The sequence below is a fragment of the Aulonocara sp. 'chitande type north' Nkhata Bay genome, linkage group LG7 (assembly GCF_057382095.1).
Source record: "Aulonocara sp. 'chitande type north' Nkhata Bay isolate Kocher_YH1m ecotype deep benthic linkage group LG7, A_spYH_male_GT1.1, whole genome shotgun sequence".
Taxonomy (NCBI): Eukaryota; Metazoa; Chordata; class Actinopteri; order Cichliformes; family Cichlidae; genus Aulonocara; species Aulonocara sp. 'chitande type north' Nkhata Bay.
Genome location: NC_141350.1, coordinates 12810270 through 12824072, shown reverse-complemented (window position 1 = coordinate 12824072; position 13803 = coordinate 12810270). Strand labels below are relative to the sequence as shown.

The following is a 13803-nucleotide window of genomic DNA, read 5'->3' as shown; positions in this document are numbered from 1 at the left end:
CAAACTCTGTAAACAGTGTCTTTCATTGCCATTAATAATTAGAAAACAAAGGCTGTCCCCAGATTAGCAAAATGCATTTTCTTTTAGGGCTCATGACAGTCAAATGTAAAACAAACAAACAAAAAAACAACCACTAATGGCTAAATTGGAAAGAGACAAATAAATCAATAGGATAAGAAGTCTCATCTTTCTCTGGCACTGTAAAAATCATAATTTGCTCCTTATTATGTAATTATTTCTTTTATTCAGTCTGCTAAGCATAGCAACAATATTCTATAAAACAGGCCAAAGCCTGAGCAAGACAGCGATTATTTTAAGAGACATATCTAATGCCTTTAGACCTTCCACTCTTGGCACAGTGTCTTGGATCCATTACAGACTAAGGCAGGTGCATGGAAGAAAAGTCGATCCTAAAAATATCCTTGAGAAGACTAAAAGACACTTGGAGTGTCCTCAGTCACCGTAGTGTGCTTTGACTTTTCACTAAGTTACTGCAGAGGGATCATTACTTGATATAATTTCTGTTAGGCATATTGTTATAATCGCATTGAATAATAATTGCTTAAATTTAGTAAGGCTAGTAATAAATATGCAATATGATGTGAAATTGTCTTCTTCATTAGTTTTTAAAACAGTAAACATTTCACAAATCACAAGCCAATCAGTGACTTAGCCGCTCTTATTGAAGTACAAAGCTGCCAGGATGCTGTGATGCCAGACAAATGACACATCAACGGTTTACATGAGGGATATCTGATACATTATCAGGTAAACACTTCCCTCTGTTGAGCCCCCTAGACTGTGAACAATGCCTCTAGGGCTTGCGTGGCTAACCAAAAGCATCTCATATCACAGAGAGCCACTACAGCATATTCCAAGCGAACTTACACTCAGCCACCCAAACACACTCAGGCAGAGATAAAGAGCTACCATAGACTACACGGTGACAAAAGCTTGTTCTGCAGCTGGCTCTGGTCCCTCTCCCAGCTTTTCCAAAGTAAGAAGAGATGCAGGAAAACAGGAGGGCACTGCCACTGTGAAATAAGGCCAGAAAACGTAATTTCCTTGCAAATTAAACATATGCCAACTTTCAGAAACTTTGGGAAAGTGCAGGCCACTCAATTCAGAGACAGAGGCTGCATGTTGCTTTTAAATGGGTGACCGGGGCGTTAACGCAAACGTAAACAGTCTTTTTCTGCATCTTCTCTGACATTAAATGGCAGGAACCCTTTCCGTGGGAGCATACCCATACTCGTCACACCCCATATAAAGGCGTCTCAGATGTATAGGAGCAACGAATAGCCAAGCAGATCCTTAAAAAACGCCGGAGCACCCACACACGCCTCCTCCCAAAAAGTATTGGATGTCCAAAGGAATCCAGTCACTCCCCCACCACCACCACCTTGAAAGTACATATTTGACAGTGCAAAGTCAGGCAGAGCCTGCACTCCAGCTTAGCGTTCAGTTAGGCACAGACGCCCCAGCCCCTCTCCCACTCTATCCTTGGTTTTCCGTTGGACGTTTTGTCGGTGCCGCCGAACAACACTAAGCAGCCATGGATGCCATTAAGAAGAAGATGCAGATGCTCAAGCTCGACAAGGAGAATGCCTTGGACAGAGCTGAGCAGGCCGAGTCAGACAAGAAAGCAGCAGAGGACAGAAGCAAACAGGTCGGCTGTTTTTGGTTTTTTTTTGTCCTTCTTCCTTTTGTGGGAAAACCCGAAAGATGCAGTAAAAATGCAGGAATACCAGTTTAAATGGACCGCCTCCTTAAAACGGATTAATTATTTTCATGGATAATCCCAGTTAAGGATTAAAATTAAGAATAATCCATCCTTTAAACATTTTTTTGCATTTTTAATGTCATTTTTGAAGAATGATAAAAAAGAAATCATCCTCTCCACTGTTTTAGCAACTGTTGATGTAATCCATAAACCATATAACCCAGAAATCATTTTTGATTAAGTCAATTTAAGAGAAATGTCACTTGATCGTTGAAAACTGCATGTTTCTGTTATATTCTGTTTAACTGTATAATTTGTTCATATGCATGTGAAGTTAGAGGACGATATAAGAGAGATGGAAAAGAAATTGCGTATAACTGAGGACGAAAGAGATAAAGTGCTCGAGGAGTTCCAAACAGCTGAAGAAAAGCTGCTGACTGCTGAGGAGGTCGCCACCAAGGTATCTGATCCTGAAGTGCATGGGCTTCCCTAACTTTTCTCCTGTCTCTTTCTTTTCCGTGTGCTGTCCCCTGTCTCTCTCTCTTCTCTGTGTGTATGCGCTTTTGCGCCTGTGCGCGCTCACGCAACCCCGACCCTCCGCTGATCACCCCTGAAACTGTCCTGCACTGAAACTCAGCTTGAGGACGATTTGGTAGCTCTGCAGAAGAAACTGAAGGGAACTGAGGATGAGTTGGACAAGTACTCCGAGGCTCTTAAAGATGCCCAGGAGAAACTTGAGCTGGCTGAGAAGAAAGCCACCGATGTAAGTAAGGAAGGGATTTACAATGGCACCATTCCTACACGCTACCCCACATCTTCATTCTGCCACCTCTAAGGGAAGCGACAGTTCACCACCACTGCTCCAATCTGTGGATGGGTTTTTTCCCCAAAGCTGATACACTACAAACTTTTATTTATTTGTTTGTTTGTTTGTTTTTAATCAACCATTTAGACCCGTAGTTGGAACTGTCGTTTCTTAAATTGTCACACGCACAATCACAGTCCAAAGAAAGTCGGTTTAATTGTTCAAATATAGCACTTTCAAAACATCTATTTTTAAACTCAGTTCATCCTCCCCTGGAGCCTCGTCGGTATTTCTGTACAAATTTGTAACAATCTCTCGTGTTTGTGGACCGTGATCTCCGCCTTTTAGGTCTTTTCAGAGCGATAAGTCATGCAGACTGAACTCACAGCCTTCCCAAAAAGCTCAAGCGCCTAGATAAATATAGCCCACTGCTATATATGGTCAAGATAGAGCTCACATCTGCGTGCTGCGCTCTTTGCTGACCAAAGGAAAAAACGGTTCCCTATCAAAAAGTCTTGGGCAGCACACAAATTAAAAAGGAAAAAAGAAAGGAAAAGAAAGCTGCAGCATTTTTTTTTCTCGATTGAATAAAAAGTTCTTTAAAAAAGAAGAAGAAAACTTTGTTTTGTTGCCCCACTGTTTTATCCCCTTGGTAATAAATGCGTGACAAAAATAAATAAATAAATAAATAAAATAAATTATGTAAAGAATTTAGATTTTGTCATCTTAATGGCCTCATAAAGTTAGGTTTTTACGACAGGGGTCCCTCGAATGACAAGAGGTGACGGCCAACATCAAGTTCGGCAGATAGAGACGTTTGCTTATAAAACTCAATCAGACGAATCCGGTTGCAGAGGGGAAACAAGCTGTAATAATCTTTTAATTGGATCTCAAAGTAGGGGGTAGGTGGGTGGTTAGGCCAAAGTGGGTCAAAAGTCAATTGAGTAATTGAGTCTTCTCAGCTCGTATTTGATTGGACATTTCATTCCCTATAGAAAGCGTATTGTGGTGCCCCCCCACCCCCCACCCCACCCCAAAAGAAAAAGATATTTACCAGATAGTTTGTGGGTTGTTCGAGTAACTTTAACTACTACTTGTGTTTTATGGACTTGTTTTTCCCTTACATATTTTAGGATTGGTTGTTCCGTGATATTTGCAAAGTTTCAACGGCAGCCTGTAATTACTGTAGCCAGTGAAGACTTATTGAATGTCCTGCACTCTCCAAAACATTTCACTGCCACGTATGTACTGCTCGCGGCTGACCCGCAGAGGGGGCTGTAGCACAGTGTACGCTACGAGTACGCTCCGTTGTGTGTGGGTCTGGGTGTGTTCACGTCATTAAACAGCATTGGTATTTTGTATCTTTTACATTTTATTACATTTTATTATTTTATAGTGGCAGTGCAGCATGTTATCGCGGTCTAAAGTTTTGTACAACCCCGCAGGATACCGGTTATTTTTTCATGCTTCGTTTGAAATCACCGTACTTCCTGGTAAATACATTCACTGCACAGTGCGTCTCCAGAAGGCTTGCGCACTCTTTCGCCTCTCTTCACGCAGCCCTCTGCACAACCAAGGACGTCACCTCGTTCCTGGTGAAATTCTCGGAAACTGTGCTGCAGCGCAAAAGTGTAGTCCTGTTTTTTATATTATATATCTAAGTATATACAACGGTACATAAACAATGGCAGGAGTGACATCGCTGGATGCAGTGAAACGAAAGATCAAATCCTTACAAGAGCAGGCAGACGGTGCTGAAGACAGAGCCGAGAGATTACAGAAGGAGTTGCTTGCGCACAGGAAAGCCAGGGAACAAGTAAGCATGTTTACCGCGCTTAGAGCCTACCTGCGAGCGCACAATTGCCTCCTTTTTGTCTCTCTCTCTCTGTATCATTTCCTGTGCACTTGTGTAGAGTTCATGTAGGGCCATAGTTTGAATTGATACACAGTGAGATAGCGGGATTGCTCTTGACCCACCCCAGTGCTGGAAGCTGAGCTTTTACTTGGCTCTCCGTGTGCCACCGCAAGTCTCAGATGAAGCTTTGATAGCCCGCTGCTCCTGGATAAGCGCCTCTAATTGGCAACGTTAGGCCGCTGATGCCCTGTTGGCTCAGCAGCAACTGTGGCACTTTGTGTCATTGTATTGTCTCATCTCCTTAAACGAGTTCACTTGCATTTCCTTTACCGGTAAACTTGACTGTTTATATATATATATATATATATATATATATATATATATATATATATATATATATATATATATATATATATATATATATTGCGATCCTTTAATTCATTGCTCCAGCCCAACCAGGAGCAGGCCACACATTTGAATAAAGTATTTTCAGCAACCAGGAAACTACCACTGTGGCAACATTTGAAGGTGCCAGTGTGCTCTGTCAGCTTATGCTCTTTGACTTGCCCTTATAAGGACAATATAGTTTCACAGCAACGAGCAACAGAACATAGCGGTAGTTATCTATACGGGAAATAAATCTTAGTGCACAGGCTCGCAGCAGTCAGAGTTAATCTCAGGCTTAGTGTAACAGCTTGTAATTAATGTTGACAAACTGTAATGTATTAGAAATAGTAGTGACCACTAATGGGTTTATAGGTCATTAGAAACTTCCTCATCGTGCTTTAAAAACATCCAGTGCATTCTGGCCCAGCGCTGCACACTTTAACCTAAGGCTGCAGGGGAAAGCTTCTGAAAAGACTTTTGCCTCGTGTGCAGGCTTCTGCCGAATATCCGCTTTTCAGTGACACCAGTGCAGGTCTTGATCCCTGCTGAGCAGTGTCAGAAAGCAGAAGTAGCTACACGTTTGAATAATCATAAAAAGACCCACCTTTTTTTTCAATGTGTGCTCGTGTATATCAGCTTTTCTGCAAAGATACCACCTCATTTAACACAGATTCCATAGCTTACACTGATGACCAGATAAATTACACTTAAATGTTTCAAACCCCAGGGAGCCTACTTTGTAGCTGTACAATGCAAGCAGTCATTTTCAGAATTCATTAATTGTGCCAGGCCCTTTTGACTTGAGCCTTGTTAATGTCCTCTCAGGGGAGCTCAGTAATGAGGCGTGGCATTCAGCCTTATGTTAGTTTGGGGAAATTATCATTATACATAGTCAATGAGGAGTAGGCCTGGTGGGAGGGCTTTTCCCAACAGGTGGCTCACAGATAACACTTCAGAACAACCACGATTACACTCTCTCAGTGGGCATAAAAACAATGGTGGCGACACCTACTCTAATAAACAAATACATTCACCGGTTGCTTTCTTTGGACCGACTTTCTTGTTGTGCTATATGTGACTGATTTGTTGAGCATACCTGCAAAAACAATCTCCCGACATGATGTTTCTTCTTTCCTTAGGCTGAGGGAGAGGTCGCTTCCCTTAACAGACGTATCCAGCTGGTTGAGGAGGAGTTGGATCGTGCTCAGGAGCGTCTGGCTACTGCTCTGACCAAGCTGGAGGAGGCTGAGAAGGCTGCTGATGAGAGTGAGAGGTGAGTTTTGTGAGGCAGCTCAGGCTCAGACAGGGAGGTAAACAGGCCATGTGAACATGTTTCCACTCCTTTGTAGAAGTGCCTCTGCTCTTTTTTAATATCGGAAAACATTTAAGTATTCACCTTAGGAGCACATTAAAGATTTACTTGCCAGCACTACTATTTAACCACATATGGGTCCTCAGGGAAAACTGCAGGAAGTCTGTCAGGTCTCACCACTTAATTCTTAACATTCTTTGACTGTTCCCGCACACAGAGGCATGAAGGTCATTGAGAACAGGGCCATGAAGGACGAGGAGAAGATGGAGCTGCAGGAGATCCAGCTGAAAGAGGCCAAACACATCGCTGAGGAGGCTGACCGCAAATATGAGGAGGCGAGTTTTTTTTAAGCATTTAGCTTTGAAATTGATAGCTCTGCAACAGACGTTAATTCAGTTATAACAACCCTGAGCTCTTCATTCTGTTAAACTTGTTTTTACCCAGTTATAACACTTGAATTTTCACTGGAAAGTTTATAATATGTCCTGTATCCTTTAAACCTTGTTTATAATTCACCAGAATCGGAGTTGCAAGAATAATCGTAAGCGGGTGAAACACTCTGGGCTGGATGTAACCCAGTGCTAACTTTCTCACAGTCATTTCATGGTTCTTTTTTCTAAAAACGTTGTTGTGCTACACCAAAAGGTTGCCCGTAAACTGGTCATCATTGAGGGTGATCTGGAGCGTACAGAGGAGCGCGCTGAGCTGTCAGAAGGGTAAGTCCTTTTGCCTTTTTTTTCACACACAAAATCTTTGCTTAAACTTGCACGTATGCTGGAATTGAAATACTCAGGAAGCTTCGAGCGCTAACACTTAAAAGTCTAGTAGTTGTTTCCATTTGAACAGTGTGCCCTGTGTTCTTACTGTATGTGCTGATTATTTGCATGCCCCTCGTGGTTTGAATGGTTTTGGCTTGCACATGCGCGCCACACCCACTAACAGGCGTGCTCGAAGAGTGGAGGATGAGCTAAGGGTTTTGGAGCAAAGCATGAAATCACTAGACTCCACAGTCATACAGGTACTGCAAACAGAAAGCATAACACACTTGTATCTCTGAGTGGCTCTTCTCACTGCTTTGCTTGCTGTGCTTGCTCCTCTCCTTCATTGTGCTCTTTAATTCCAAGTGCAATTAGACTGTTTCATGCCTAACATGGCAGGGGCTGTGCAAGAATAACACCACAGAAAAGTACGATATTTCAATCCAAACAGATAAAAAACACACTGCTACTGTGTTTTCTCACATTCCTGCTCTGTTAAGGCACTTTTGAGGTACTTGGCGTTCCCTCCTTGTTAAAACCCTGTAGTTTTTATTTATTATTTTGTTTCCTCTCCCCCTCCTTTCTTCTTTTTCCCTCCACCTTTTTATTTGTGTCTACCTTCGGATCTGTCCATCGTCGTCTCCCTCCTTTTTCCTACTCGTCCTTGGCAACTTTATCCCCTAAAACACCAGCAAATGCTCTGAGCTTGAGGAAGAGTTGAAAACTGTGACCAACAACCTGAAGTCACTGGAGGCACAGGCTGAGAAGGTACGTGCCATCCTTCCGGGCGACTGCATGCTGTCAAACCCTTGCAGCTCCCCTGCAGACTTGATGGATGGGGCGCAGAAGAGCCTCTTCACTTCTGTTTTTTTTTTTAAACTCATTTCTATAAATGCAGTGAAAGTATTTATCTCAACGCACATGTTTGCGATTCCTTATAGCTGTTGTTGCTTTTGACCCACAGTACTCACAGAAGGAGGACAAGTATGAGGAGGAGATCAAGGTCCTCACTGACAAGCTGAAGGAGGTACAGTTTCACAATGCCCCATCTGGTGTTTTAGACTCACACCAGGATAATTTACACAAGTTTCCACATCAAGTGTTGGACTGACTTCTGAATCTGTCTCTGTAATGCAGGCTGAGACTCGTGCTGAGTTCGCTGAGAGATCAGTAGCCAAGCTTGAGAAGACCATTGATGACCTGGAAGGTATGCTTTTTGGGGGTTTTTGTTTGCTTGCTTTTCTGCCTCCAAACTCAGAATGCTACTATGATTATTTTTCCAATGTTTATTGTATCATTGGAAGTGTTTTGGGTAAGTGTTTCAAAAAATCTCCTAGGTCCCTTTTTCACATTTCTTTTTGAACTCTATCCTGTTTCATCTTCTCTTTTTTTTTCAGACAGCATCTTATTTCTATTTTGGTACTTCTTATTCTTTCACTATTACATTTAGTTGGTTGCTTTTTTCAGTTCCAGTTAGGAATGGGTGGTTTTAAAGTTAAGCAGCGATATCAGGCTTAGGTGTTGATTTAGTCTTATAAGCACCACATTGCAGTGAAATACAGCCCATTTCTCAATGGTGCTGAAGAATCTAACCTTAGATCTGCTGCACATCCACTCTGTCTTTCTGGTGTAACTTTGTTTCCTTTTTTCCCCCCTCGTTTTTCTGTCCTCTCTCCATGTTTTTTTTTCCTTCCCTGTCCTGCAAATGGTCTGGATGCTTCACCTTCCACCTCCTTGTGTCATGTTCCTCCTCCACCTTTTGCTTTCAATCACCGCCCTACCTCCCGCCCCACCCCCAACATGAACCTTTCACTCCTGGCCCACCAATAGATGAGTTGTATGCCCAGAAACTGAAGTACAAGGCCATCAGCGAGGAGCTGGACCACGCCCTCAACGACATGACTTCCATGTAATTTTTCTACTTGCCGTACCTGCTTGTTTCCACCATCATGCCCCCTCTCTCGCCTCTGGCCTGCACCTGTGTTACCTACACATCAAATGTCTCACCTCTTTTGTCTCCCTCATTTATTATTTTACATGCTCACTAGAACTAAACATCTCATCTATACTAAAATTCCTTTTTTATATATAGTCTTATATATAAAGTTTCAAGTCTTAAAACAGAAATTTGTTCCCTCTGTACTTGAGCTGCTCCTGTAATAGATAATCCTGTCTTTAATTGTGTCCTTATGATGATACTGTATGCCTTTTGTGTCAGTATCTTTGACATTTGAGAGTACAGAAAAAAACGAATGAAGTCAGTTCATGCATGAGCAGAACGCAGCATGATAATATTTAGATTCTTTTATGAGTTTATGTTCAAATGCCCATTGTAATATCGTTGGACATTTTCACTTCTTAAGCAATGCATGCAAGCTGTTGATTGACAAAAACTGCAATAATGATTTTTTTTTTCACTGAAACTGGTTTACATGCTGATCCTCATGGTTACATGTAGTGTCCCCATTTCTACTAATATGGTCTACTTCCGTTGAGAAGAAAGGCCCACACATGTGTTTGTGATGGCCTCCTTTGCTATGTCAATATACCAGGTGAGGAGAAGAGGCCATAGCGTAGCACCAGTGTGGCTGAGCCCACAGTTTTTCCTAAGTAAAATTCCCAGTGTGTAAAGATGAGAGCCACAACTGTCTGTCAGTTGAGCGCTGCACCTCGTGATGTAGCAGGAAGGTGTTGATGTAATCACAGGAAGGACTTGCCCCAACCCTTCAGTGTGTGTGTGTGTTTGCAAGTGTTTTCCAATGCACAGGATGCATTTATACTGTGCATTGTGGTTTTTGTGGTGCCCTTCCGTGACTCCCGTGTGTCTGGTGTATTTTGGTTGGCATTTTACATTTCCGTAGGTCCCCCTCCTGCTCCCCCCAGGTTCACTCTACTTCTTCTCTTCCACACAGATAAATTGTTTACACCTCATCAAAGACGCCTCCTGCCGGCTGAGCAGCATCTGTCTGCTCTCTCCAGCCTTTTCTCCATTTCCCCCCCCCCCTTCCCTCTCTGTCTTTGCTTCCCTTTCCCCCTCATGTCTTCATGTCAACATTACTTGCATCCCATCACTTGTACAGAATCCTAGAATCTTTCTGCGTTGTGTAAAAAAAATAAACGTCCTTCCTTCTATGTAAAGCTGTATCTCTTTTCTCTGTCCTTTTTATTTTTCATTCATATTTATTTTTCACTGGCTCTAATAAAACCAGGAAGCCTTGATTTTAAGTTATGCTATTGAATCATTTTCCCTTTTTTTTTCTTTTCTTGCATCTCAACAAACCACTAGGTCCTCACTCTTCCTTGGTGTAGTTTTATGGATTTCAGTCGATGCTCATTTTCTTCTTCGTCCAAAGTTTTTCTTTTCTGTGAAGCTGATATAATAGGAATATCACAGCAATACTGAAAGCACAGAAACCTCCAGCATCTGTAGATACTTGACTGAAATCTGAGTCTAGTTGACTGATGCATGCAAGCACTTTTGAACATGTAGTATTGTGATGGGAGTAATTGGCAGGAAGGATGTTTGAGCTGGTGGTAATTGGTGTTGGGCTGTTATCAGCAAGACTGTGGCAATGTAGAGTAATGGTTGGCGTGCAGAACAGTATGTAAGAGTTGTGGAACCTCATCTGACGATGAAATATTGGATGAAACTGACTGACATCAGTGATTATGACAAACAGGCTTTGTATGATATATGGTATCTTGTCATATATTTAAATAAATACACCATGACACATTCAGACTCTTTGTATTAAAGTCATTGCCATAAATTGTGAGAGATCAAGATTAGCAGGAGTGAGCATGAAACCAAATTTGGCCTAAAGACTGGCTGAGGTTTAGCAGCCACATTAAAGATACTTACAGGAAACTGAGTGAATAATCAAGACAGAGTAGTGATTGAATTCATGATTTATTTTTCTGTTTCTTCATTTTTCAACTTAAATGGTTCCATTTTAGGATTTAGATCTTTGGCTCTTTTTTTGTCACAATGCTCTATCTTCTGTTTCTTATTCTATGCACAGCCCTGGCTCGCCTCTTGCAGACAAAAAGAAAAAGCAGGAACCATCAAAATACTTTATTTTGTAATATCATCTATTATTATGGCTATTTAGACCTTTTACAAAGATTAAACCAATCTCTCGGTGCTCCTTTCTAGAGAAGGTAGATGTCAAAGGGTATTCCACTTTCTCTTTTCCTGTTTTCCTCTGATTTCCTATTCTCTCTGTTTTTTCAACTTGCTTTCTGACTGCAAAGATCGCCTCTACCATCAACTTGAGAAAAACCGCCTTCTCTCTAATGAACTTCGCGTGGCCTTGAATGAGGACTAACTTGTTCATGCGTTTGTTCCGTTCACTGCGGTTTTGCTTTCGGTGTGCGTATGACAATCGGATCCAGCGTAAGCTCCAAAGCTCTTCCGTTTGCATTGCCCGAGTACGATGCCTGTGCTGCTCGATGTGTCTGTGTCGCTGCTGGTGGAAGTGTATTTGAAACCGTAAAAATCAGGGATTATCTTTACATATAATTTTCTAACCTTTAGTTTGGCATTAATAAACTGTTATAACCAACACTATAATAATCTACCTGTATACTGTTGCTGTGTGTTCTGTGTCAGTTGCAGTGTATTTGTAATCTGCATGACTGCTTGCTATTCTGTGTGTTTCTGTTTGCTGTCAGTGCTGTGCAGGTCGGGTTAAAAAGCACTCAGATTTACCAACTGACCTGAACAATGTAGCCAGCTTGATTATTAATACAAGCTAACCAGCTGACTCACTTGTGTGTGCTTGTGTGACATTAAAATGTTTTCATTTTGATTGTTCTAACAGAGAAAGTATCACAAGCTAAAGAAGAGAACCTCGAAATGCACCAGATGCTGGACCAGACTCTAATGGAACTGAATAATTTGTGAAAGCACGGTCTGACCCCTCCCCTTGCCCCTCACACACACATACACTGTGGTTTTGGCTTTATGTATTTGCACCTTGCTTACTGTAAACCCCTTCTTCTCGTACCTTGCCAATGGTGGAGAACAAACAGCCAGATGCTATTCTTATTGCATCGTTCTGCCTTCAGCAGAACTCAAAGGGGAAGTAACGCTTAACCATTCCCTCTCATGAAGCCTAAACTGAGAAACACGGTTGTTTTCGCAAGCCAGTTTTTATCTTTGCCTTTTGCAATCCTTGATTTTTTTTTTGACAAGTCATCTGGTGAAATGACCATTGACCAAGTACCATTGGTTACAAGATTGTTTTCTACAACTGCATTTAAGCTGATCTGGTACGTAGCATTCTGCCTTGATCATGCACATACCAAAGGACAAAGTGGAGAAATTTTGCACTTAGTAAAACCTCAGCATTATTCATACAACAAACTATGTTAAAAAAGAGTCATTGCACCCCAGTGAATATACACATGAAAGTCATCACAAGTGTATGTATACCCTGACAGTCACTGTCAGTATGTATACTGGTGCTACTGTAATGTTAAAGAAATGGCACAAGACTTCAGCCCTTTTTGTTGTTGTTGTTTAAAACCAAGGTTCAAAATTGTTTCATTTTGTCTGTATAGTATGATTTTTGGTGTACCGGTAGTGCTTTGTTCTAGCATTGTTTTAATGTAGACGTCTCAAGTGTCATCATATCTAAAATGTAAAAAATATAAATATAAATAAAAGCATGTTTTGAAAGTTTTGTAACTTTGTTTGTGGTACATACGTAGACTTTTTGTTTTGTTCGTCAGAGGTGACCTGTAGTTGAATGAAGCTTGATTGCAGTGCAAAAGAAAAGAGAAAGCTTATTTAATAGATTTTATTTTATCTTTCCATATGTAAAATGTATTACATTTTTCAAATAGCTAAAAATTAAATAAATCTATTAATTTTGCAGCATTTTCAAAACTTCTCTCTCTTGTTTCTTTTCCTTGGGCCTCAGTTTGACTGCCATCTGTTCAAAAGCATTGTAATGTGTTTCTTTGGTTCACTCCAGCTCACCCAAAACAGCTACTATATTTGTTCAGTTCAGTCATTTACCCTCTGAAATCTTCTAAATAATTGATCCAACAAACTATAATAATTTTACAATAAAACATCAGATATACACTCACTGGACACTTTATAGGTACACTGTGCTAGTACTGGGTTGGATACTCTTTTGCCTTAATTCTTCATGGCATAGACTCAACAAGATGCTGGAAACAGCATTTGTTGTCGGTTAAGAGATTTTGGTCCATGATCCCATGATAGCATCACACAGTTGTTGTAGATTTATTGGCTGCACATCCATTATGAGAATCTGCCATCCCAAGGGTGCTCTATTGGACTGAGATCTGGTGACTGTGAATGCCATTTGAGTACATTATCATGTTCAAGAAACCAGTTTGAGAGGATTTGAATATTGTGACAAGGAGCTTTGTCCTCCTGGAACCAGTCATCAGAAGATGAGTACACTGTGGTCATAAATGGAGGGACATGGTCGGCAACAATATTGCGGCATTTAAATGATGCTCAGTTGATATTAAGGAGCCCATAGTGTACCAAGAAAATATTCCCCACACCATTACACCAACAACCCAAGACTGAACTGCTGATACAAGGAAGGATAGAATCATGCTTTCCTGTTATTGTTCTATTACAGCAGAAATCAAGACCAGGTAATATTTTTCCAATCTTCTATTGTCCAGTTTTGGTGAGACTGACGGAAGTGGCATCCAATCTGGTCTTCTGCTGCTGTAGCCCATCTGCTTCGAGATTCAGCGTGATGTATATTCAGAGATACTCGTCTGCATACCTTGGCTGTAACAATTAGTTATTTGAATTACTGTTGGCTTCCTATCAGCTCAAAGTAGCCAGGCCATTGGCCTCTGACCTCTGACATAAATAAAGGCATTTTCACTCAGAGAACTGCAGCTTACTGGATCTTTTCTCATTTTTGGCCCATTTTCGGAAAGCCCTAGAGATAGTTGTGTGGG

General features: G+C 41.3%; 1 protein-coding gene across 9 annotated transcripts; it reads left to right on the top strand.

The window, feature by feature from the left end:
• The first annotated feature begins 1408 nt into the window (after positions 1–1408).
• tpm1 (tropomyosin 1 (alpha)) lies at positions 1409–12724 on the top strand. 9 transcript variants are annotated; one of them, XM_086298666.1, is made up of 10 exons: positions 1415–1669; positions 2058–2183; positions 5910–6043; positions 6300–6417; positions 6728–6798; positions 7533–7608; positions 7805–7867; positions 7978–8047; positions 8671–8749; positions 9753–10059. In XM_086298666.1, exons 1-10 carry the CDS (start codon positions 1556–1558, stop codon positions 9754–9756), a joined length of 855 nt encoding a protein of 284 aa, XP_086154792.1. In that variant the 5' UTR covers positions 1415–1555; the 3' UTR covers positions 9757–10059. The 9 variants fall into 9 exon arrangements, with proteins under 9 accessions (XP_086154795.1, XP_086154794.1, XP_086154792.1 ...); XM_086298664.1 differs by lacking the exon at positions 2058–2183 and adding an exon at positions 2361–2486 and having other exon boundaries at positions 1422–1669; XM_086298669.1 differs by lacking the exons at positions 8671–8749; positions 9753–10059 and adding an exon at positions 11664–12724 and having other exon boundaries at positions 1409–1669.
• The last annotated feature ends 1079 nt before the right edge of the window (positions 12725–13803 follow it).